The following is a 26196-nucleotide window of genomic DNA, read 5'->3' as shown; positions in this document are numbered from 1 at the left end:
ATCTAGATGGACTGCCATAATGTAATAGAGAGCAGATCAAGCTGGTATGTCATAATATAATAGAGACAGCAGATATAGCTGGTCTGTCATGATATAATAGACAGTAGATCTAGCTGGTCAGTCAAAACATAATAGAGATAGATCTACAGTCTCTATATTATGACAGATCAGCTGCATATACTGCCTCTTATATTATGAAATACCAGCTAGATCTACAGTTTCAATTATATGATGGCAGACCAGCTAAATCTACTGTCTAATTTATATTACTAATGACCAGCTTGATTTACTCTCTAGTATATTATGACAACCAGCTACATCTAGAGTCTATAATATGTTATGACAGACCTCATAAATCTACTGTCTCAATTATGACAGACCAGCTACCTCTACTGTCGTTTTTGTATTACGACAGACCAGATAGATCTACTGTCTCTATGTTATGAGAGACCAACTACATCTACTGCCTTTATTATATTACGGCAGATCAGCTAGATCTACATTCTGTATTATATTATGACAGACCAGCTTGAACTACTGTCTAAATTATTTTATGGCAGACCAGCTAGATCTGTCTCAATTATATTATGAAAGACGAGAGATTTACTGTCTCCATTATATTTTTATTTGATTTATTTAACCTGTTAGGCTAGTTGGGAACAAGTTCTCATTTGCAACTGCGACCTGGTCAAGATAAAGCGTTGGAATTCGACACATACAACACAGTTACACATGGAATAAACAAAACATACAGCAGAACAAAAGAAAACAAAAAGTCTATATAAAGTATGTGCAAATGAGGTAAGTTAATGAAATAGTAGGCCATGGTGGCGAAGTAATTACAATATAGCAATTAAACACTGGAATGGTAGATCGGCAGAAGATGAATGTGCAGTTAGAGATACTGGGGTGCAAAGGAGCTAAAGAAATAAACACCAGTATGGGGATGAGGTAGGTGGATAGATTGGCTGTTTACAGATGGGCTATGTACAGGTGCAGTGATCTGTAAGCTGCTCTGACAGCTGGTGCTTAAAGCTTGTGAGGGAGATGTGAGTCTCCAGCTTCAGAGATTTTTGCAATTCGTTCCAGTCATGGGCAGCAGAGAACTGGAAGGATAGACGACAAAAGGAGGAATTGGCTTTGGGGGTGACCAGTGAGATATACCTGCTGGAGCGTGTGCAACGAGTGGATGCTGCTATGGTGACCAGTGAGCAGAGATAAGGAGGGGCTTTACCTAGCAGAGACTTGTAGATAACCTGTAGCGAGTGGGTTTGGCGACGGGTATGAAGCGAGGGCCAACAAACGAGAGCGTACAGGTTGCAATGGTGGGTAGTGTATGGGGCTTTGGTGACAAAACGGATGGCAATGTGATAGACTGCATCCAGTTTGTTGAGATCACCGAAGTCGAGGATAGGTAGGACGGTCAGTTTTACGAGGGTATGTTTGGCAGCATGAGTGAAGGATGCTTTGTTGCAATAAAGGAAGCCGATTCTAGATTTAATTTTGGATTGGGGATGCTTGATGTGAGTCTGGAAGGAGAGTTTAGTCTATCCAGACACCCAGGTATTTGTAGTCGTTCACGTATTCTAAGTCAGAGCCGTCTAGAGTAGTGATGCTGGACGGGTGAGCAGGTGCGGACAGTGATCGATTGCATACCATGCATTTAGTTTTACTTGCATTTAAGAGCAGTTGGAGGCCACAGAAGGAGAGTTGTATGGCATTGAAGCTCGTCTGGAGGTTAGTTAACAGTGTCCAAGGAGGGGCCAGAAGTAGTGTTACTGTAATTTAATTATGCCAATGTGTTTTCATTAATTGAAAACCCTTCATCTATTTTATGAGAATTTGTATGACTCTTGTTTTCATAAAATAGACTGAGTCCAGCCATTTCAATAATAGGTAACAGAATTTATTCTCGGAGCGCGCTGCCACGTTCCCACGACCAACAGTTTATATACAATAACATGTAATTTCATTGCTCCTAAAAATGAATCTCCTCCTTCAGACCGGGGTAAAGGGAACTTTAAAAGTTAATTCTGAGTTCATTCTGACCCCCCCAGCACATACACAGGACACACAACACAACTGAATTAACTTTTTGACCCCTGAACATTATCGATCACCACTTAGCTGACAGTTCTAATTAACAGAGAACCTAGGAATGCACTCACTGTCTTATCTAAAACACCCCAGAGCTCAGTTTTGTCAGTTCAACCATAGGTTAACTACCTTATCTGTTTACTTAATCCACAAACCATTTCTTTCTTCCTAGTTGGAATGGTGTTCATTAACTTTAATTACTCCTTGTCCGTGTCACACAATCCCTCCTTATGAACTCATATTGTTAATCAGATATAATAAAACTGAGTATAAGTTTACTTAGTTACAGTTCTATTTGAAATGGGGATATTGTTTATTCATAATTCTAACAAGTATACAGAATGGTATAGTCTGCGTAGAGGTGGATCAGAGAACCCACCAGCAGCAAGAGCAACATCATTGATGTATACAGAAAAGAGAGTAGGCCCGAGAATTGAACCCTGTGGCACACCCATAGAGATTGTCAGAGGTCAGGACAACAGGCCCTCCGATTTGACACACTGAACTCTATCAGAGAAGAAATTGGTAAACAAGGCGAGGCAATCATTTGAGAAACCAAGGCTGTCAAGTCTGCCAATAAGAATGTTGTGATTGACAGTCAAAAGCCTTGGCCAGGTCCATGAATACGGCTGCACAGTAATCTCTCTTATCGATGGTGGTTATGATGTCGTTTAGAACCTTGAGCATGGCTGAGGTGCACCCATGACCAGCTCTGAAACCAGATTGCATAGCGGAGAAGGTATGATGGGATTCTAAATGGTCAGTAATCTGTTTGTTAACTTGACTTTCGAAGACCTTAGAAAGACAGGGTAGGAAAGATATAGGTCTGTAGCAGTTTGGGTCTAGAGTGTCGCCCCCTTTGAAGAGGGGGATGACCGCGGCAGCTTTCCAATCTTTGGGAATCTCAGACGATACGAAAGAGGTTGAACAGGCTAGTAATAGGGTTTGCAACTATTTTGCCAGATAATTTTAGAAAGAAGGTCCAGATTTTGCAGCTCTTCCAGAACATCAGCTATCTGGATTTGGGTAAAGGAGAAATGGTGGGGGCTTTGGCGTGTTGCTGTGGATGGTGCCGGGCAGTTGACCGTGGTAGGGGTAGCCATGTGGAAAGCATGGCCAGCCATCGAGAAGTGCTTATTGAAATTCTCAATTATAGTAGATTTATCGGTGGTGACAGTGTTTCCTAGCCTCAGAGCAGTGGGCAGCTGGGAGGAGGTGCTCTTATTCTCCATGGACTTTACAGTGTCCCAGAACTTTTTTGAGTTAGTACTACAGGATGCAAATTTCTGTTTGAAAAAGCTTGCCTTAGCTTTTCTAACTGCCTGTGTATATTTGTTCCTAACTTCCCTGAAAAGTTGCATATCGAGGGGGCTATTCGATGCTAATGCAGAACGCCACAGGATATTTTTGTGCTGGTCAAGGGCTGACAGGTCTGGAGTCAACCAAGGACTATATCTATTCCTAGTTCTACATTTTTTGAGAAGGGCATGCTTATTTAAGATAGTGAGGAAGGCACTTTTAAAGAATAGCCAGGCATCATCTACTGACGGGATGAGGTCAATGTCATTCCAGGATACCCCGGCCAGGTCGAGTAGAAAGGCCTGCACGCAGAAGTGTTTCAGGGAGCGTTTGACAGTGATGAGGGGTGGTCGTTTGGTCGCAGACCCAATACGGATGCAGGCAATGAGGCAGTGATCGCTGAGATCTTGATTGAAAACAGCAGAGGTGTATTTGGAGGGTGAATTAGTTAGGATGACATCTATGAGGGTGCCGGTGTTTACTGATTTGGGGTTGTACCTGGTAGGTTCATTGATAATTTGTGAGATTGAGGGCATCAGCTTAGTTTGTAGGATGCCGGGGTGTTAAACATGTCCCAGTTTAGGTCACCTAGTAGCACGAGCTCAGAAGATAGAGAGGGGGGCAATCAATTCACATATGGTATTGAGGGCACAGCTGGGGGCAGAGGGAGGTCTATAGCAAGTGACAACAGTGAGATTTGTTTCTGGAAAGGTGCATTTTTAGAAGTAGAAGCTCAAATTGTTTTGGTACAGACTTAGCCTGCAGAGTTCTGTATTACTATCTATCTTTGCAGTAGATTGCAACACCGCCCCCTTTGGCAGTTCTATCTTGATGGAAAACGTCATAGTTAGAAATGGAGATTTCAGGGTTTTTGGTGGTTTTCCTTAAACAGGATTCAGACACGGCTAAGACATCTGGGTTAGCAGAGTGTGCTAAAGCAGTTAGCAAAACAAACTTAGGGAGTAGGCTTCTAATGTTAACATGCATGAAACCAAGGCTTTTACATTTACAGAAGTCAACAAATGAGAGCACCTGGGGGGTGGGAGTGGAGCTAAGCGCTGCAGGACCTGGATTAACCTCCACATCACCAGAGGAACAGAGGAGAAGTAGGATAAGGGTACGGCTAAAGACTACACGAACTGGCCGTCTAGCACGTTCAGAACAGAAAGTAAAAGGAGCAGGTATCTGGGCACAATAGCATAGATTCAAGGCATAGTGCACAGACAAAGGTAAGGTATGAAGTGAGTACATTGGAGGTAAACCTAGGCATTGAGTAATGAAGAGAGTCTCTAGAGATATTTAAACCAGGTCATGTCATCGCATATGTAGGAGGTGGAACAACATGGTTGGTTAAGGCATATTGAGCAGGGCTCGAGGCTCTACAGTCAAATAAGACGGTAATCACTAACCAGGACAGTAATGGACGAGGCATATTGATATTAGAGAGAGGCATGCGTAGCCAAGTGAACATGTGGGTCCAGTGAGTGGATGGGCTGGCTGGGGACACGGCGATTCAGACAGTTAGCAGGCCGGGAGTAAAGCAAGCTCGTAGCTCGCAGTTAGCAGGCCTGGTTAGCAAGCAAGCAGTTAGCATGGGCTAGCAGTTACAGACCGGGCAGGCAAGCTAGCAGTTAGCAGGCAAGGGCCGGCAGCTAGCAGTTAGTAGACCGGGGCAAGCTAGCAGATAGCAGGCCAGGATTGCAAGCAGTTATCAGACCGGGCTAGCAAGCAAGCAGTTAGCATTGGCTAGCAGTTAGCAGACCGGGCAGGCAAGCTAGCAGCTAGCTGACCGGGTTAGCAAGCAAGCAGCTAGCAGACCGGGTTAGCAAGCAGATAGCAGGGGCTAGAAAGTTAGCCTTTGGGGGAAGTCGCGATGGGGGTAAGTCTGTTTTTGCCTCTTCGTGGGTTGACGTCGATAGAACAGTCGTGGAATTAGTAGGTTTCCAAGTAGCTCTAGGTAGCTAGCAGGCCTAGCTGGTTAGCATAATGGGCCTTCAGTGGGCGTCGCACCTGAGGGGCCTGTTGGAGACCTCGGGCAGATTATGTCGGTATTCCAGTCGTAGGGGATCTGCGGGGTTCCATGCCCCGTACTGGCTGTAGAAGGGGTCCGGATATTGTATCCCAGGAGTATACTTCGGTGGTAGCACAAGAGCCATGGCCATGGCCGGGGTAACTTAACTATATACTGTCTCTATTATATTATGACAGATCAGCTGATCTACTGTCTATATTATGATAGACCAGCTACATCTACAGTCTCTGCTATATTATGACAGAGCAGTTACATCTACTATCTCTATTATATTGAGTTGAGGTGGGTTGTCTATGTTCGTTTTTCAATGTTGTGTTTTGCATTTGTCCTGGTATGTTTCTCAATCAGAGGCAGGTGTCGTCAGTTGTCTCTGAGAATCATACTTAGGTAGCCTTTTCCCACCTGTGTTTCGTGGGTGATTGTTTTCTGTTTGTTGTTTGTATCTGCACCAGACAGAACTGTTTCGTTCGTTCACTTTGTTGTTTTTGTTCAGTGTTCTATTACGTTATTAAAAATATGGACACTTACGACGCTGCGCATTGGTCCTCACCTTCTTCCAACGACGAGCGCTAAACCCCTGCCCCATGTCTTACCAGAGGCTGCTGTTCTGTCCTGCTGATGGCATGTATCCCTCCAGCTGTATGTTCTTAATATCATCGTTCAACCACAACTCAGTGAAACATAAGATATTAGTTTTTAATGTCCCATTATACATGCTTTCAGCTCGTCCCATTCAATTTCCAGCGATTTAACATTAGCCAGCAGGACGGAAGGCAAGGGCAGATTAGCCGCCTGATCCTCCCAAGGCACCCTGATCTTTTTCCACTAAATCTGTTTCCTTCTCCAGTGGAACACGGGGATCTGGGCCTGGACGGGTGTCTAGTAGTATATCCCTCCCGTCCGCCTAATTGAAGAACTCTTCGTCCAGTTTTAGGTGAGCAATCACAGTTCTCATGTCCAGAAGCTGTTTTTGGTCATAAGAGACAGTAGCAGCAACATGTACAAAACCATTTACGAACAACGGGAAAAAACTAACAAAATAGCATGGTTGGAGCCACAAGGCCTACGGAGTGGCGCAGTGGTCAAAAGCACTATTGAGGTGTCAGACAGACCCGGGTTCGTTTCCAGGCTGTCTTGCAGCCGGCCGTGACCGGGAGACGCATGAGGTAGCGCACAATTGGTCCACCGTTGTCCGGGTTAGGTGAGGGTTTAGCTGGCCAGGATTTCCTTGTTTCATCGCACTCTCGCGACTCCTTGTGGCGGGCCAGTCGCCTACAAGCTGACTCGGTTGCCAGTTAGACCTCCAACATATTGGTACGTCTGGGTTGAGCGAGCAGTGCGGTTTGGCAGGGTCGTGTTTCAGAGGATGCGTGGCTCTTGACCTTCGCCACCCCCAATTCCGTAGGTGAGTTGCAGCGATGGGACTAGATTGTACCTACCAATTGGGGAGAAAGAGGTCAATGTGAAGTCCATACATTTTCCCCTTGGGAATCAAACCCACAACTCTGGCATTGCAAGCGCCATGCTCTACCAACTGAGCTACACAGGTATACAGGGTATAAGTAGTGCATATATAATGAATCCTAGCATATGAAGGGCTTCGGATTGTTTTATAGTATAAACGCCATAGTTAGTGGCAAGTAAGGCTAATAGTTAGTGGAAGCATTCTAAGAATTAAACAAGCTGGGATATTGGTAGAGGGCTAGACGTGATGGGTGATGGCCGGCCATCTTGGGTGAATGTGATATACAATAGGCCGGCAGCAAGTAATGGGTACCACATAGCCTGAACATGTAAACTATCCCAAAGGGCAGATTAAACAATGTAGGCAATATGGCTAGTACAGGGCATGACTTACTAGCAGATTATAAATCCACGCCAGAAATTTGTTTTAGGCTTTTATCCAAGCCCCTGTAATGTACACATTGTTAGAGAGGCTGGAGCAGAGGGCAGCCACATTGCAGCACCCAACGAGTCGTTTTTTAAGTTCCTTGCGAAATGGAACATAAGGCAGTAGGTGGCACCTGAGATATTGATGCCAACAACCCTACGGTTGCAGGCTCACTTTCTGACATTTTTTTTTTCCTCTGTCAGCACTGGGATTCAAACAGGCAAACCTCCAGTTGCTAGCCCGCTTTTCTAACCTCGAGGCTCAGCCTGCCATATTGAATGAGTCATGTATAAGCAGAGTCACATAGTAAAATGAGCCTATATAAGAGATGAAATAAGTCTATCAAGGAAACCTAACATTAGTTTGTCTCTAACTCCCAGGCCTGAGAGGGTATGAGACCGAGGGTTTTGCCTCATTAAAGGTTAAATCAAATAAATAAAAATCCCCAGGGGGCAGCAGAAACCAGGTTAGGTGATGTGCTATTCCAGGAAGTCTTGATAAATACTCAGGTGTGAGCACTCAGGATTTGTTGGCAGTCTGGGAGAGAGAAGAGTCCAGAAGCCTTTCAAACAGCTTTTTAAAAATATTTTTGTATTGTGCATATTTATTTTGTCAACGACCAAGTGGTCAAGCGCTGGCCCTGAACTCGGTAAGTTTGCGATCTCTTGAGCACGTATATAATACACGGTCCGGATTTCTCACGTCAACCAGTTATACTAGTAAAAGTCATACAGTTTTTAAAAAAACGCTGTGATGGAAACAGGAAGTTTCCGTACAATTTATAAAATGCTGAGAATTTTCTTGTTCGACATTGATCTTTTTGTGTTGGTAAAATTAATTTTCGAGAAATGGCGGTGGAAATGCTTTTACGCGCAATTATAGATACTATAACCATCCTATCGAAGTAAACTTGGAGTAACCTGATATGGTGTGTGGCCCTCCCACTACAACTCAGCAAACCATGCAGTTTATTAGGCAACAGATTAAATCAATTGTTATGAATTTAACAGAGTAGTGGAAGTGCATCTAGATGCTCCTTTACAATGAATATTGAGGGTCTTCTGCTGACATGATGATCAATGCTTGACTGCTGTTTGACAAATCCATAATAATTTCATGTAGACGAGACAACCAGCACAGCCTACCCATACTGTATTTGCAACCCTTTGGCTAAACTGCACGTGTCAAGACCAGTATAGGCACATTGGCTATGTAACGCAACAGTTGGGACAAATCTATCCGTACAGTTGAATGTGATGCAAACGCATTCAATTTATGATTTTTTTTTAGTCGGTAGATAAACTTAAGTGAGAATACTTTGTGTGCTCTACATAATGCACAGATTTTTATCAAGTCAGTTTGGAACCAGAAAATGTGCATGTTTTTGAGATTTATAATATTTAAAAATCTGTCAACTTTTTGGATGGAAACCTAGCAAAATATGCACATTTTTAAATCATTTTACAGACCAGTTAAGGCCTAGGACCGTGTTCCTGATAACTTCAGGAGACCGTGTCTGACTAATCGGGCTGTAATGCACATTGAATTTGTATAGTGTACACAAGTCTGAAACCTTGAAGTGCAAAATCGTGTAAATGTTCCTTACAAGACAGAATGTTGAACACAATTACATATCAACTTAATCTACAGGAAAGTGTTGTTCCCCCATTTCTTTTAGTGCCTTTAAGTATATGGTTCGGTCAGTTTATATTTCCGGTGTGTGTTTTCATTCTAACACGCATGATTTAAACACTTGCATAATATGTAAACAATAGCCGAAAGTTACCGGACCACAGACTGAACATTTCGAATGAGTTTCCTCACATTCAGCTGGCAATGCCAAACATACCATCTCTCAATAAAATCTGCTTAACAATACTATCCTGTGTATTTTTTTGTATCTAATAAAAGCAGCTGAAGGACCAACCACACAGACAACCAATAAAACATACTCTAAGTAATATGTATTCAACGTTCTGACTTGAAAGGAACATTGACATTATTTTGCACTCCAGGCTGTATGAAACCAATGAATTGCACTGGTGTAAAGTACTTAGTTTTGGGGGTGTATCTGTACTTTACTATTTCTATTTTTGACAACTTTTACTGAAATACATTCCTAAAAAAAATGTACTTTTTACTCCATACATTTTCACTGATGCCCAAAAGTACTCAATTCTCTCACTCTCTCACACACACATGGGGCTTTATTGGCATGGGAAACATGTGTTAACATTTGCAAGTGAGGTAGGTAATAAACAATCAAAATTAACAGTAACATTACACAATGTACAAATGGTTAAGGGTACACAAGGGAAAATTAAATACGGGTTGTATTTACAATGGTGTTTGGATTTATAATCTGCTAGTAAGTCATGCCCTGTACTAGCCACTGGTTGCCCTTTTCTCGTGGCAACAGGTCACAAATCTTGCTGCTGTGATGTCACACTGTGGAATTTCACCCAGTAGATATGGGAGTTTATCAAAATGGTTGTTTTTCGAATTCTTTGTGGATCTGTGTGATCTGAGGGAAATGCAGGTGGTTAGGAAGTGCAGCAGTATCTCTCTATTGTGATGTTTGCTTATTATAAGGAATTTGAAATCATTTATACTTGTGATACTTATATATCAAAAGAAAATGTAATTGCTAAAATATACTTAAGTATATTTAAAACCAAATACTTTTTTGACTTTTACTCAAGTAGTATTTTTCTGGGTGACTTTTACTTGAGTCATTTACTTTTAAGAAGGTATCTTTACTCCAGTATGACAACTGGGCGCTTTTACACCACTGCTGAGTTGTGAAAAACAGCCTGATTAATCAGACAACATAAGACCTTTAGACAGCAATATTAGATCATGCAACACACGCTAGTCTCACTCTATACAATGGCCAAAACAGAGCAGTATCAAGTACCAGTAGAAGGAACTGCCCAGAAACTGATTGACCATTGAATGCTCTAGCTCTCAACTGCCCATTTGCACCTAATTTCAGTTTTTCAGCATAAATTTACATGAGTTTGTTTTCTTAATTCCTGTGTCTGTGGCTTCCTGATATTTTTTAAAATATTTTTTATATATAATTGTAGACTAATTGGTCTTTTGACCAGTCAGATCTTTTCACATCAGTGCTTTTTCAGAGCGGTCAAAATACCAATTAGTGAAATGAAGATCAGAATTAGACTGTCTTTACACAGGCAGCCCGTTTTCTCTGCTGCAGTTCAGTGAGTGTCTGTGTGACTGCCTCCCAGCAGGGAGGGGTAGTTGGCTCTAGCTGAGCTGATAGTTCCTGTTTTCAGCTATTCACAGAGCTTGGGTTAGGTGCTCGTCTCCTTCCTGTTCCTGATTTATTTTGTAAAGGAAAGTTTCTCTCTCTCTCTGAACACCTCTACAGAAGCAGTGTAAATTCAGATACATATCCCAGATTCAACCAAGGAATCCTCTTTTAAAGAAGCATTCTCTACGCCCTAACTGGTTAGTCTTCTCTACACTCTGATACTAGTAAGTAACCTTTTTAGAGATGTGTTGGTATGTAATGTTCTCCACCATTCCTGCCTTGGGTGTCAGTTTTTCACCTGGAGCTGTTGTTTTAGGTCTGTAATCCTGTTGAACCTGATTGACTGGGTGCTTCCAAGCTGCTCAAGCATAACCAGGCTACATCGGTCTTTTAATCTCTAGATGTCTGATCAGCCTTAGCTACATCTGTCTTCATATCTAGCTTTCTGCTCAGCCATAAATGTATCTGTCTTCAAACTGTCTGCTCGGCCATAACTACAGTACATATGTCTTCAAATTTAGCTCTGCTCAGCCATAAGCACACCTGTCTTCTAGTCTAGCTGTTTGCTCAGCCATAACTACAGAGCATATGTCTTCTAGTCTGGCTGTTTGCTCAGCCATAACTACAGAGCATATGTCTTCTAGTCTGGCTGTTTGCTCAGCCATAACTACAGAGCATATGTCTTCTAGTCTAGCTGTTTGCTCAGCCATAACTACAGAGCATATGTCTTCTAGTCTAGCTGTTTGCTCAGCCATAACTACAGAGCATATGTCTTCTAGTCTAGCTGTTTGCTCAGCCATAACTACAGAGCATATGTCTTCTAGTCTAGCTGTTTGCTCAGCCATAACTACAGAGCATATGTCTTCTAGTCTAGCTGTTTGCTCAGCCATAACTACAGAGCATATGTCTTCTAGTCTAGCTGTTTGCTCAGCCATAACTACAGAGCATATGTCTTCTAGTCTAGCTGTTTGCTCAGCCATAACTACAGAGCATATGTCTTCTAGTCTGGCTGTTTGCTCAGCCATAACTACAGAGCATATGTCTTCTAGTCTAGCTGTTTGCTCAGCCATAACTACAGAGCATATGTCTTCTAGTCTAGCTGTTTGCTCAGCCATAACTACAGAGCATATGTCTTCTAGTCTAGCTGTTGGCTCAACCATAACTACAGAGCATATGCCTTCTAGTCTAGCTGTTTGCTCAGCCATAACTACAGAGTATTAAGTTACAGCCTTATTCTAAAATTGAATACAAACATTTATCTACACACAATCAAATGACAAAGCGAAAACAGGTTTTTAGACATTTTATAACACATGGTATAAATGGTACTATACATACTGTATGTTAAGGCTTTAGGTCTTTGCTCCATCCCCAGCTACCCTGGTGTGACCTGAGGCTCAGCCAACGTCATGGCTATCTCTCCCACCGTAACCCTCCACCTGGACGATGGTGTGGTGCGTGGCCTGGACCTGCAGTCCTGTGCTGTCCAGCTGTGTAAAGGACATGGTCACTGTGTGGCTCAGGGACAGGCCACCACCTGTGAGTGTATCCTGGGGTACAGAGGAGAGTTCTGCCATGAGAGTGTCAATGAGGCAATCGGTGTTCCGCTCACCCTGGGGGTAGTGGCCTTTATCGTTGGCATCCTCATCCTCTCCTTCCTCATTGCGTTCATCAGGCAGAGGGTCAAGGTCAAAAGGTGGTAACTATAGAATTATTATCATAATTAAATATAAATACAGCCAACTGAACGTATGGTGAAACGATCCTCCTGTACCTGGAACACTTGTGCTAATGTTTGTGTCGTTATAGGAAAGCTGCAGCCAAGGATTTTAGTGGTTTAGAGAAAGACATTCTGTAGCACCATCAAGGTAGGACATTCAACCACATTCTCACACAATAATTAGCAATAAGTGAACCATAACTCATGCCACAAACATGAATTTCATGTTAAGAAAAAAACTGGTATGATATTTACAGTAGTTAAAACAATTTGTATAAATGTTTTAAAGTTTCTGAAGTCTTTAACATGTCTAGTGAACTGAATGTCTGTTCTCTGTGATTTTAATGTCATTGTCACACTCTTCTTGTAGGTTTGGTTGACGGTCCAACATCAGAGCACATCCCCTTCATCAGGCTTTATCCCCGGTATAAACAATTATATTCTGTAGTACTATTTATATAAACAACTATTTACTGTAGTACTCTTCATATTAACTACATGCGCTAGTGTTAACTACTATACCATAGCACTACTTATAGAAACAACTATGCTGTGGTACTAATAGAAATCCATATATGGTGGGACGACTCGTAAAAAGTAAGGACTGTTTTTGGCAATAGCTGTGTTCGAATACGAACAAACTGTATACTACATACTTAAGTGTATATTACATACTATATACTGTTTGTTGATTTTTAGTATACTGTAAATGACCGGTATCCTTTCAGTTGATTGTACTAGCGCTTCGCCTGTCTATCTGTAGTTGATGCTGTTGCTATGCAACTTGTTAGCATAGCTAACAAATTACTAGCTAGACGTTTTACGACTTCATTGAGAACCCACAACGGCTATACCACTTAGCTAAGCAAAAAATAATCAAGCTAAAAAATGTTGGGTAGTTAGATAGCATATAGTTAATATACTGGCAAGTTTGTATTAGTAGCTAGCTAACATATGGTATCTACAAGCAACTGCTGTTATGATACGCTATGCAGTTCTATGCTAACAAACTGTCAGCGAATGTAACGTAACTTATTTGAAAAGTCGTTACTCCAGAGTGGTGCAGCAGTCTAAGGCACTGCATCTCAGTGCTAAAGGTGTCACTACAGACCCCGGTTCGATTCCAGGCTGTATCACAACCGATCGTGATTAGGAGTCCCATAGGGCGGCGCACAATTGGCCCAGGGTCGTTAGGGTTTGGCCGGGGTAGGCCGTCATTTTAAATAAGAATTTGTTCTCAACTGACTTGCCTAGTTAAACCCCAATATTAAAGGTTACATAAAAATTACATTTCTCAACAATTTCCTTCCGTATGAGCCTGGCCTGACTGGCTTACCTCCTTTAGAGTCTGGTTAGTTGCCTGACTGTTAGTGTTATCTGACTCAGGCCAATGATTGAAAGACACACCTAAGGAGTGGAAACATTTAACACATTTTCTCCAAAACATGATAGGAATTTCAACGCTGGTAAACCAGTCAGTCCGACAGTGTTTTTCATTTGCAACAAAGCATCCGCTGGGGATTGAGGTTTGAAAATAAACACTGTTCTATACAGGCTGTAGTGTTCGTCAAAACAGGTTTCGTCTTGCATACTTAGGATTGCATGACTATCCCTATTGTGCTGCTGAGTGCCTTAGATCAAAGTGAATTTTACTGTCCAACATCAGAGCTTGGCTTTTTCATTGGCTCCACCCCTGGTACATATATAAATAACTATATACTGTAGTACTCTTCATATAAACAACTATATACTTAAGTACTCTTCATGTAAACTATATATTGTAGTACTATTCATATAAACTAAATAATTATATACACGACTACTGTATACAATATACTGAAGTACTATTCATATAAACAACTATATACTATAGTACTTTTAATACGAGCAACTAAATACTTTAGTACTATTTATATTACCAACTATATACTGTAGTACTATTCATATAAACTACATGCGCTAGTACTACGAGTGTTAACTACTATACAATAGGACTTCTTATATAAATAAATATGCTGTGGTACTAATAGAAAACCACATGGTGTGACTACTTGTATAAAGGACTGTTTTTTTTGGTTACGTCTTTATACTGACTAACTTTTTTTCTGAGAAACCAAAGCCTCGACGAGCAGCAGCTTTTCTCACACTGATCCTGGTCTGTCTAGTTTATATGGTGATACATGCTGTTATGACTGATTAGTGTGGTAATGCACTCTGTTGCCTAACTTGTTTGTGTTTGTTGCCTGACTTGTTTGTGCTGCTTGTGGCTGTGTTGCCTGACTGGTTTGTGTTGCTTGTGGTTTGTGTTAACACTCAGTCAGGCAACACATAATCAGTTATCTCTGACTCATGAGTGATTAATAGACCTAAGCAATGGCAACATTCAGTTGCTCCAAAACCTGACAGGAATTCCAACTGAGCTTTTCATTGGCCACAAAGGTTGGAAAATATACACTGTATACAAGTCTGATCCCCTCGCTGATATTATTTTCTCTTGTAACTGAACTCAAGTGAGTTTGTCTTAATTTCAAGCTGCTCCAGTCTCTCCCTCTAGAGGTTGGTGAGAACATAATGGAGGCCTGTCCAGTCATGGACCTTCGGCTCATACAACCGCCTTGTTAATTCCATGTAGATAAAATGCTATTATGTTCTTGAATAATTATTGTAAACGCATTGCAAAAAGTTTTTTTTTAAGCTTTGTTCTTGTATCTGAATTTTGGATATGCTTAAACCTGGGCAAATTCACATTAAAACACTGTTTACTTCTGTGTGATCAATGTCTCCTAGTGGTATCCTTTTAAACGGATTGTTTATTTGTCGAACCCATCACATTTTATAGAACTAACCTGTAGATCACTAGGCCTAGTTTTTACCTGTTTATGACATCCATGTACTTGGTCAACAAAACAACTTGTTAGCATTCCTAGAGTAGAAAGCAGGGTTTGGAAACAATTATTTTACAATCGTTTTGTTCAACTCTTCTGACCAGCAAAATAAAGTTCTGAACTGGTTTGAAGCAACAACAAAAAATGTACCAGTATATATTCCTTTCTATAACCTGTCAAATAAAGTAAAAAAAAAACATTTAACCTATTAAATGACTTCACCGATCAGTGCGGCTAGAGCAGTTAAGATCGCTCAAATGTGTGATGGACAGACAAGTGCACCAGAAGGGCAGCGGCATTAAAAACAAGTCTTACCTTTTTTGTAGTTAATAAATCGAACATGGAATGTGATAACTAGGCCTATAGTATCCTTAACTAGCCCTGAAAAAGTAAATCCATTTTTTATTTCACCTTTATTTAACCAGGTAGGCTAGTTGAGAACAAGTTCTCATTTGCAACTGCGACCTGGCCAAGATTAAGCATAGCAGTGTGAACAGACAACAGAGTTACACATGGAGTAAACAAGTCAATAACACAGTAGAAAAAATAGTCTATATACATTGTGTGCAAAAGGCATGAGGAGGTAGGCAAATAATTATAATTTTGCAGATTAACACTGGAGTGATAAATGATCAGATGGTCATGTACAGGTAGAGATACTGGTGTGCAAAAGAGCAGAAAAGTAAATAAATAAAAACAGTATGGGGATGAGGTAAGTAAAATTGGGTGAGCTATTTACCGATAAGACTATGTACAGCTGCAGCGACCGCTTAGCTGCTCAGATAGCAGATGTTTGAAGTTGGTGAGGGAGATAAAAGTCTCCAACTTCTTTTTTTTTTTTTTTTTGCAATTTGTTCCAGTCACAGGCAGCAGAGAACTGGAACGAAAGGCAGCCAAATGAGGTGTTGGCTTTAGGGATGATCAGTGAGATACATCTGCTGGAGCGCGTGCTACGGGTGGGTGTTGCCATCGTGACCAGTGAACTGAGATAAGGCGGAGCTTTACCTAGCATGGACTTGTAGTTGACCTGGAACCAGTGGGTCTGGCAACGAATATGTAGCGAGGGCCAGCCGACTAGAGCATACAGGTCGCAGTGGTGGGTGGTTTAAGGTGCTTTAGTGACAAAACAGATGGCACTGTGATAAACTGCATCCAATTTGCTGAGTAGAGTGTTGGAAGCTATTTTGTAGATGACGTAGCCGAAGTCGAGGATCGGTAGGATAGTCAGATTTACTAGGGTAAGTTTGGCGGCGTGAGTGAAGGAGGCTTTGTTGCGGAATAGAATGCCGACTCTATAGATTTGATTTTCGATTGGAGATGTTTGATATGAGTCTGGAAGGAGAGTTTAGTCTAGCCAGACACCTAGGTACTTATAGATGTCCACATATTCAAGGTCGGAACCATCCAGGGTGGTGATACTAGTCAGGCGTGTGGGTGCAGGCAGCGAACGGTTGAAAAGCATGCATTTGGTTTTACTAGCGTTTAAGAGCAGTTGGAGGCCACGGAAGGAGTGTTGTATGGCATTGAAGCTCGTTTGGAGGTGCGATAGCACAGTGTCCAAGGATGGGCCGGAAGTATATAGAATGGTGTCGTCTGCGTAGAGGTGGATCAGGGAATCGCCCGCAGCAAGAGCAACATCATTGATATATACAGAGAAAAGAGTCGGCCCGAGAACTGAACCCTGTGGCACCCCCAGAGACTGCCAGAGGACCGGACAGCATGCCCTCCATTTCACACACTGAACTTTGTCTGCAAAGTAGTTGGTGAACCAGGCAAGGCAGTCATCAGAAAAACCGAGGCTACTGAGTCTGCCGATAAGAATATGGTGATTGACAGAGTCGAAAGCCTTGGCAAGATCTATGAAGACGGCTGCACAGTACTATCTTTTATCGATGGCGGTTATGATATCGTTTAGTACCTTGAGCGTGGCTGAGGTGCACCCGTGACCGGCTCGGAAACCGGATTGCACAGCGGAGAAGGTACGGTGGGATTCGAGATGGTCAGTGACCTGTTTGTTGACTTGGCTTTCGAAGACCTTGGATAGCTAATTAAAAATGTATCTCCATATCTTCTGAATAAATCTTGTACTGTAAAAAGGCAGGGTAAAGCCCTGCCTTATCTCAGCTCACTGGTCACCATAGCAACACGCACCCGTAGCACGCGCTCCAGCAGATATATTTCACTGGTCAGCCCCAAAACCAACTCGCCCTTTGGCCGCCTTTCCTTCCAGTTCTCTGCTAAATAGCACATCCAACTACCTCATCTCCATATTATTACTTACGTACTCTTGATCTTTTGTATCCCAGTATCTCTACTTGCACATTCATCTTCTGCACATCTATCACTCGTGTTAAATTGCTAAATTGTAATTAATTCGCCACTATGGCCTATTTATTGCCTTACCTCCCTAATCTTATTACCTTTGCACACACCATATATAACAAGTTCTCATTTACAACTGCGACCTACTCTGTGTCGTACTGCTTTGTTTTATCTTGGCCAGGTCGCAGTTGTAAATGAGAACTTGTTCTCAACTGGCCGACCTGGTTAAATAGAGGTTCAATAAATAAAAAAAGCTTGCCCTGTCAGTACAGTAGCCTCTGCTTCAGAAGGGGTAGGGGAAGGTAGCCTAAACATGCTCAGTCAAAGTTTTCAGGCAGACACTGGAATATGTTTGAGTGACAGTGAGGGCTTTGCATAGGAGCTTTGTTTTTCTTTTTGTGGGATTAGAAACAAATGCCTGGAATGTAAAATAACGTTATTAACTGGTTCCCATGCTTTTAAAATAACGGTTCTGTTCCAGAATAGTATGGGATCACTTTCTTTTTTGGTTGGATCACTTTTTCGGTTCTGTTCCCTGAACCAGTTACAATCCCCGGTGGAAAGTATCATTTTCTATAATTTTCTATTTACAAAAACACTAAACATGTAATTTGTCAACATTTATTCAAGGAACAGTGGTAGCAGATGTTGGTGTGACCAATCAATCATGTCCCGCATTTTGTCCCGCAACCAAACAATCATGTCCCACATTTTATCAACAAATTAAAACACCAATTTACAAAAAAAGGTACATTTGTCACATATATTAGACCTAATATCATTTGAGAATTGACATTCCAACCTGTAACGTTGCACTTATAATGATATATATCATAAAGATGTGGTGCGGGTGATGTTAAGCACCCCAAAATATGAATGTGTAGGCTACACTGTATCGCAAAATCAGCCCCTGGCGGATGTCTGGCAACTCCAATTCAATGGGACACCTGTGATTTCTGTTTCACTATTCTGTCTTGTAGCTTAACCTCAGTCTGTAGAGTCAAACTACTGTCGTTTAACTGTTAATTCAACATGTCAACCCTCAGTAGGAATGAATAGAATATATTAAACAGAAAAACACTATACAAAGTTGATTTAATAAAACCCCTTGTATCCTACAGTAAGAACATGTAGGCCTAGCAGCCCTAAATAAAATCACTTGCAGTAGGATCATAACATGTAGGCTTAGCAGGAGGATAACTTGTAGGCCAAACAGCCCTTAATAAAATGTTTTCCATTTAGGATAGTAACATGTAGTCTGAGCAGCCTGTCCTCCTGGAATAGAATGTAAAGTGCATTTACACAGTTAAGTCGACTGATTTGAGCACACAGATCCTGACCCATCCAATATTTAAGGGTGTGTGTATATAGTATTCAGACCCCTTGACCAAACACATTGTTACATTAGTCTTATTATAAAATGGATTAAATAAAGGCCATTACTCAGAAATACCCACACAATACACCATAATGACAAGGCGAAAACAGGTTCTTAGAATTTTTCTTGTATTCAGACCCTTTTCTATGAGACTTGAAATTGAGCTCAGGTGCATCCTGTTTCCATTGATAATCTTTTAAATGTTTCTCAATCTAATTTTATTTGTCACATACACATGGTTAGCAGATGTTAATGCGAGTGTAGTGAAATGCTTGTGCTTCTAGTTCCGACTATGCAGTAATATCTAACAAGTAATCTAACCTAGCAATTTCACAACTACCTTATCACACAAGTAAAGGAATGAATAAGAATATGTACATAAAAATATGAATGAGCGATGGCCGTGCAGCATAGGCAAGATGCAGTAGACAGTATACACAAATGAGATTAGTAATGTAGGGTATGTAAACATTATATAAAGTGGCATTGTTTAAAGTGGCTAGTGATGTATTTATTACATCAATTTTTCATTATTAAAGTGGCTAGAGATGAGTCAGTATGTTGGCAGCAGCCAGTCAATGGCTAAAACTTGATTGTAGTCACCTGTGGTCAATTAAATAGATTGGACATGATTTGGAAAGGCACACACCTGTCATAATTGACAGTGCATGTCAGAGCAAAAACCAAGCCATTAGGTCGAAGAAATTGTCCGTTGAGCTCCGAGTCAGGATTGTGTTGAGGCACAGATTTGGGGAAGGGTACCAAAACCTTTCTGCAGCATTGAAGGTCCCCAAGAACAGTGGCCTCATTCTTAAATGGAATATGTTTGGAACTACCAACACTCTTCCTAGAGCTTGTTGCCCAGCTGAGCAATCGGGGGAGAAGGGCCTTTGTCAGGGTGGTGACCAGAACCTGATGGTCACTCAGACAGAGCTCTGGAGTTTCTCTGTGGAGATGGGAGAACCTTCCAGAAGGACAATCATCTCTGCAGCACAACACCAATCAGGCCTTTATGGTTGAGGGGCCGGGCGGAAGCCACTCCTCAGTAAAAGGCACATGACAGCCCAGTTGGAGTTTGCCAAAAGGCACCTAAAGGACTCTGACCATGAGAAACAAGATTCTCTGGTCTGATGAAACCAAGATTCAAATCTTTAGCCTGAATGCCAAGTGTCACGTTGGGAGGAAACCTGGCACCATCCCTACGGTGAAGCATGGTGGTGGCAGCATCATGCTGTGGGGATGTTTTTCAGCAGCAAGGGCTGGGAGACTAGTCAGGATTGAGGGAATAATGAACGGAGCAAAGTACAGAGATCCTTGATGAAAACCTGCTTCAGAGCACTCAGGACCTCAGACTGGGGCAAAGGTTCACTTCCAACAGGACAACGACCCTAAGCACACAGGCAAGACAACGTAGGAGTGGCTTCGGGACAAGTCTCTGAATGTCCTTGAGTGGCCCAGCCAGAGCTCGGACTTGAACCCGATGGAACATCTCTGGGGAGACCTGGAAATAGATGTGCAGAGACGCTCCCCATCCAACCTGACAGAACTTGAGAGGATCTGCAGAGAAAAATGGGATAAACTCCCCAAATACAGGTGTACCAAGCTTATAGCGTTATACCCAAGACTCAAGGCTGTAATTACTGCCAAAGGTGCTTAAACAAAGAACTGAGTCAAGGGTCTGAATACTTATGTAAATGTGGTATTTATTTTTTATAAATTAGCAAACATTTCTAAAAGCCTGTTTTTGCATTGCCATTACAGGGTAGTGTGTGTAGATTGATGGATTTTTAAAAACATTTTTTATACATTTTATAAGGTTGTAACCTAACAAAATGTAGAAAAAGTCAAGGGGTCTGAATACTTCCCGAAGGCACTGTATTCCATGTTCTATGGCGCTGGCATTGTCATTTGTAAATAATGTTACATCTTCAAATACAAACATGCCATAGGTCACATCATAGGCATATTCCCAAAAGTGTGAAATAATTTATATTTCTATCATATTCACCCAAACAACAAGATTAGGTCTAGTTTTATGGTTAAAACGACATGCCTACATGTAGAGGTAAATGTCCTTCATTGGTAGATTTGTAATGCTATAGTATACATGTCACACCTATCAATGGCAACTGGCCCTCTTCACCATAATGTCCTCACAGATCAACGTCATAAGCGGGTCGTCTTCCTCCGTACGAGGTGCTCTTTGCCCGGGGGAAGTCCGCCTCGTCTTCCATGGAGTCTTTAGAGTAGGGGACGCTGCTAGCGCTACTCCGGGTTCGGGCTATGCTCGGCACCTCGATGCGGCGCGGTGGGGGTTTGGTGTTTCTGAAGTGTGCTGTGGTCTCCGAGATTCGCGTCTCTCCACGGTTCTTACCGCCACAGCAACGACATATCCCAATGAACATGACCAAGCCGCCCAGTAGCTCAAAGATGCCCCCGATGTATCCCAAAATAATACAGTAGCCGACGCGAATGTCGGTGCTGGATGCGGCGATGTCCTTGAAGATGTGAGTGTACCATGCAATAGGGATGATCGTCAAGACTCCAGACAGAAAGATGAGCATTCCCCCCAGCCCGGCTACTGTCCAGTTCGGGCGGTCTTTCCAGCACCTTACCCCGGGGGTTGCCGTGGCCAGCCCGATCAGAGTCAATATCAGAGACGCTACCATCAAGCCCTGTGCGACCGCTATAATCTGGTTTTTGAAGTACGCCTCGTCATTTTGGTTACATTGGTTTACTTGGGACGAGCTGGACGTCTTGCATATGTCCCAGATGCCTTGTTGTAGGAACGTATCAACCGGCAGTAAGGCGATAGTGTTGATGGTTCTCCAGTTGGGAGCCACTGTCGCTGTGAGGTTTAGGATCCAGCCGCAAGGGGCAAGGACCATTCCGAAGATAAAAATGCCCGGGGTGCGCATCGAAGTGCGGATCCACTGCTCCGCGTGGCTCGGCATGGCTTCTGGACTACTGTTACTAACTTGTTAAGGTGATACAGCAGCACTAGTCAAGTAAACTAAAGTTGACAGTCTGGAGTGTTGTCTTAAAAACTTGTCCGACTGAAACTGGGGAGGTGGTACGGTGATAATAAATTGGGTGTGGTTTCACTTTGAAAGAGCACCTGTTGCATCTGCTTTAGACAGCTTCTAATCTCGTCCAATTTGATATAAACCGTTATACGACTCTCATTTCATATTTTTATCTAAATGTTGGGCTTCAGTATGCTATATGTATGCTATATCAGCCTAGTTAATGATATTTGAAAATACACGCACATTATATTAAACAAATATATATTACCGCCTCTTCGTTTTCGTGTCAATCTCCTTATGTTATAACATATTGGCAGTTTAGTCTAATAAGAAAGGAACCAATCACGATGATGCATTTAACTGACTGTGAGTAATATCAATAGGTTTTATGTTATGGCTTCCTCGAAGCTAACAGCCTGACTAGAAATGTGGTCACCAGATGACTTCCTCAACTGAGAATGTTATGGAATGTGGCTCTACAGGAACTGGCCTGTCATTGTGTTGGTGATGACGATGAAACAGTCAATTGATGCAGGGAGAATTAAACGTTTGGTCCTACACTCTAAAACATGTTTAACTTTATTAGTATTTCATACAGCATAGTATACCTGTCTGCATGGGCAGATTGGGCTGGACCATCTTTATTTTAATAGGGTGGGCTGGTCGCTCACACAGTGCCTTCAAAAAGTAGTCACACTCCTTTACTTATTCCCCCACATTTTCTTGTTAAAAAGTGTGATTCAAATGGATTTAATTGTCCTTTTTCTCAACAGTCTACATGAATATGCATATGAATGTCAAAGTGGAAGAAAAATTATAACATTTGTATGAGTCAATACATGTTACCTTCACCTGGGATTACTCTCTAAATTAGTCTCTAAGAGCTTTCCATACCTGAACTTTGTGAATGAAATGAGCAAAATTAATTGTCCAAAAAACACGAGCAGTCAACAGCTCCCAATCTCACTCTTAATGACACAGAAATCAAATGTCTCCTGCAGTCAGATGACCTGGTACTGCAGCCCCCACAGAAGAGGGAACAAGTGGATTATAATTCACTGTATCACAATTCCAGTGGGTCAGAAGTTTACATGCACTAAATTGACTGTGCCTTTCCAGAAAATTATGCCATGGCTTTAGAAGCTTCTGATAGGCTAATTGACATCATTTGAGTCAATTTGAGGTGTACCTGTGGATGTATTTCAAGGCCTACCTTCAAACTCAGTGTCTCTTTGCTTGACATCATGGGAAAATCTAAAGAAATCAGCCAAGACCTCAGAAAAACAATTATAGACCCCCATAAATCTGGTTCATCCTTGGGAGCAATTTCCAAATGCCTGAAGGTACCACGTTAAGTTAGGTTAGGGTTGGGTTAGGTTAGGTTAGGGTTGGGTTAGGTTTAGGGTTAGGGTTGGGTTGGGTTAGGTTAAGTTAGGTTAGGGTTAGGTTAGGGTTGGGTTAGGGTTGGGTTAGGTTAGGGTTGGGTTAGGTTAGGGTTAGGTTAGGGTTAGGTTAAGTTAGGGTAGGTTGGGTTTGGGTTAGGTTAAGGTTAGGGTTGGGTTAGGTTAGGGTTAGGTTAGGGTTAGTGTTAGGGTTGGGTTAGGGTTAGGGTAAGTTAGGTTAGGGTTAGGTTAGGGTTAGTGTTAGGTTAAGTTAGGGTTAGTGTTAGGTTAGGTTAGGGTTAGGTTAGGGTTGGGTTAGGGTTAGTCACTCAGTTTTTTTGGTGGTTGAATCCAACTATAATGTTGATACTCCAATCAAAACCTGAACTTGGGCTCTTTGGGTTAAGTTAGGTTAGGGTTGGGTTAGGTTAGGGTTAGGGTTATGTTTAGGGTTTAGGGTTAGGTTAGGGTTCAGGTAGGTTCTGGTTAGGTTAGGGTTAGGGTTAGGGGTTAGGTTAAGTTAGGTTAGGTTGGGTTAGGTTAGGTTAGGTTAGGTTAGGTTAAATTAGGTTAGGGTTAGGTAGGTTAGGTTTAGGTTAGGGTTAGGTTAGGTTTAGGTTGGGTTAGGGTTAGGTTAGATTAGGTTAGGTTAGGTTAGGGTTAGGTTAGGTTAGGTTGGGTTAGGTTAGGGTTAGGTTAGGGTTAGGGTTAGGTTAGGTTAGGGTTAGGTTGGGTTAGGGTTAGGTCAGGTCAGGTTTTAGGTTAGGGGGGTTAGGGTTAGGTTAGGGTTAGGTTTAAGGTTAGGGTTAGGTTAGGTTGGTTAGGGTTAGGTTAGGTTAAGTTAGGGTTAGGGTTAGGTTAGGGTTAGGGTTAGGGTTGGGTTAGGGTTAGTCACTCAGTTTTTTGGTGGTTGAATCCAACTATAATTTTGATACTCCAATCAAAACCTGAACTTGGGCTCTTTGGGTTAAGTTAGGTTAGGGTTGGGTTGGGTTAGGTTAGGGTTAGGGTAGGTTCGGTTAGGGTTGGGTTAGGTTAGGTTAGGGTTAGGTTAGGTTAGGTTAAGTTAGGGTTGGGTTAGGGGTTAGGTAGGTCAGGTTAGGTTAGGTTAGGTTGGTTAGGTTAGGTTAGGTTAATTAGGTTAGGGGGGTAGGTTGGGTTAGGTTAGGGTTAGGTTAGGTTAGTAAGGTTAGGTTAGGGTTAGGGTTAGGGTTAGGTTAGGTTAGGTTAGGGTTAGGTTAGGTTAGGGTTGGGTTAGGTTAGGGTTAGGTTAGGTTAGGGTTAGTTAGGTTAGGGTTAGGTTAGGGTTAGGTTAGGTTAGGTTAGGTTAGGTTAGGTTAGGGTTAGGGGTTAGGGGTTAGGTTAGGTTAGGGGTTAGGGTTAGGGTTAGGGGGTTAGGTTAGGTTAGGTTAGGGTTAGGGTTAGGTTAGGGTTAGGGTTAGGGGTTAGGTTAGGGTTAGGTTAGGTTAGGTTAGGGGGTTAGGTTAGGTTAGGGTTAGGTTAGGTTAGGTTAGGTTAGGGTTAGGGTTAGGTTAGGGTTAGGGTTAGGTCACTCAGTTTTTTGGTGGTTGAATCCAACTATAATGTTGATACTCCAATCAAAACTTGAACTTGGGCTCTTTGGGTTAGGTTAGGTTAGGGTTAGGGTTAGGGTTAGGTTAGGGTTAGGTTAAGTTGGGGTTAGGGTTGGGTTAGGGTTAGGGTTAGGGTTAGGTTAGGGTTAGGTTAGGGTTAGGTTAGAGGTTAGGGTTAGGTTAGGGTTAGGGTTAGGTCAGGGTTAGGTTAGGGTTAGGGTTAGGTTAGGGTTAGGGTTAGGTTAGGTTAGGTTAAATTAGGTTAGGTTAGGTTAGGTTAGGGTTAGGTTAGGGTTAGGTTAGGGTTAGGGTTAGGTTAGGGTTAGGTTAGGTTAGGGTTAGGGTTAGGGTTAGGTTAAGTTAGGTTAGGGTTAGGTTGGGGTTAGGTTAGGTTAGGTTAGGTTAGGTTAGGGTTAGGTTAGGTTAGGGTTGGGTTCGGGTTAGTTAGGTTAGGGTTAGGTTAGGTTAGGGTTAGGGTTAGGGTTAGGTTAGGTTAGGTTAGGGTTAGGTTAGGTTAGGTTAGGGTTAGGTTAGGGTTAGGTTAGGTTAGGTTAGGGTTAGGTTAGGTTAGGGTTAGGTTGGGTTAGGGGTTAGGTTAGGGTTAGGGTTAGGGTTGGTTAGGGTTAGGTTAGGGTTAGTTTAGGTTAGGTTAGGGTTAGGTTAGGTTTAGGTTAGGGTTAGGTTGGGGGTTAGGTTGGGTTAGGGTTAGTCACTCAGTTTTTTTGGTGGATGAATCCAGCTATAATGTTGATACTCCAATCAAAACTTGAACTTGGGCTCTTTGGGTTAAGTTAGGTTAGGGTTGGGTTAGGTTAAGTTAGGTTAGGGTTGGGTTGGGTTAGGTTCGTTTAGGGTTGGGTTAGGTTCGTTTAGGGTTGGGTTGGGTTAAGTTAGGGTTAGGTTAGGGTTAGGGTTAGGTTAGGGTTAAGTTAGGTTCGGGTTAGGTTAGGTTAGGTTAGGTTAGGTTAGGATCAGGTTAGGTTAGGTTAAGTTAGGTTAGGGTTAGGTTAGGGTTAGGTTCAGTTTAGGTTAGGGTTAGATTAGGGTTAGGTTAAGGTTAGGGTTAGGTTAGGGTAGGGTTAGGTTAGGGTTAGGTTAGGTTAAGTTAGGTTGGGTTAGGGTTAGGTTAGATTAGGGTTAGGTTAGGGTTAGGTTAGGGTTTGGTTAGGTTAGGGTTAGGTTAAGTTAGGTTAGGGTTAGTGTTAGGTTAGGGTTAGGGTTAGGGTTAGTGTTAGGGTTAGGGTTAGGGTTAGGTTAGGGTTAGTGTTGGTTAGGTTAGGGTTAGGTTAGGGTTAGGGTTAGGTTAGGTT

The 26196-nt window shown here is 42.2% G+C and overlaps 2 protein-coding genes across 5 annotated transcripts; one reads left to right on the top strand and one right to left on the bottom strand.

The window, feature by feature from the left end:
* The first annotated feature begins 7801 nt into the window (after positions 1-7801).
* On the top strand, positions 7802-15089 carry LOC135518458 (zonadhesin-like). Of its 4 annotated transcripts, none has more exons than XM_064943636.1 (5): positions 7802-7968; positions 10714-10793; positions 11972-12292; positions 12406-12464; positions 12687-15089. In XM_064943636.1, the coding sequence occupies exons 3-4, from the start codon at positions 12006-12008 to the stop codon at positions 12452-12454; spliced, it is 336 nt and encodes a 111-aa protein (XP_064799708.1). In that variant the 5' UTR covers positions 7802-7968; positions 10714-10793; positions 11972-12005; the 3' UTR covers positions 12455-12464; positions 12687-15089. The 4 variants fall into 4 exon arrangements, with proteins under 4 accessions (XP_064799708.1, XP_064799707.1, XP_064799709.1 ...); XM_064943635.1 differs by having other exon boundaries at positions 10714-10820; XM_064943637.1 differs by lacking the exon at positions 10714-10793.
* A 3041-nt stretch (positions 15090-18130) lies between these two features.
* LOC135518457 (claudin-23-like) lies at positions 18131-21972 on the bottom strand. Its single transcript, XM_064943633.1, has one exon. It carries the CDS (start codon positions 21853-21855, stop codon positions 21055-21057), a length of 801 nt encoding a protein of 266 aa, XP_064799705.1. The 5' UTR covers positions 21856-21972; the 3' UTR covers positions 18131-21054.
* Positions 21973-26196: the final 4224 nt, after the last annotated feature.

Source organism: Oncorhynchus masou, chromosome 28 (genome assembly GCF_036934945.1).
Source record: "Oncorhynchus masou masou isolate Uvic2021 chromosome 28, UVic_Omas_1.1, whole genome shotgun sequence".
Classification (NCBI taxonomy): Eukaryota; Metazoa; Chordata; class Actinopteri; order Salmoniformes; family Salmonidae; genus Oncorhynchus; species Oncorhynchus masou.
Note: the sequence above shows the minus strand (reverse complement) of the source record. Positions and strands in the feature narration are given on the sequence as shown.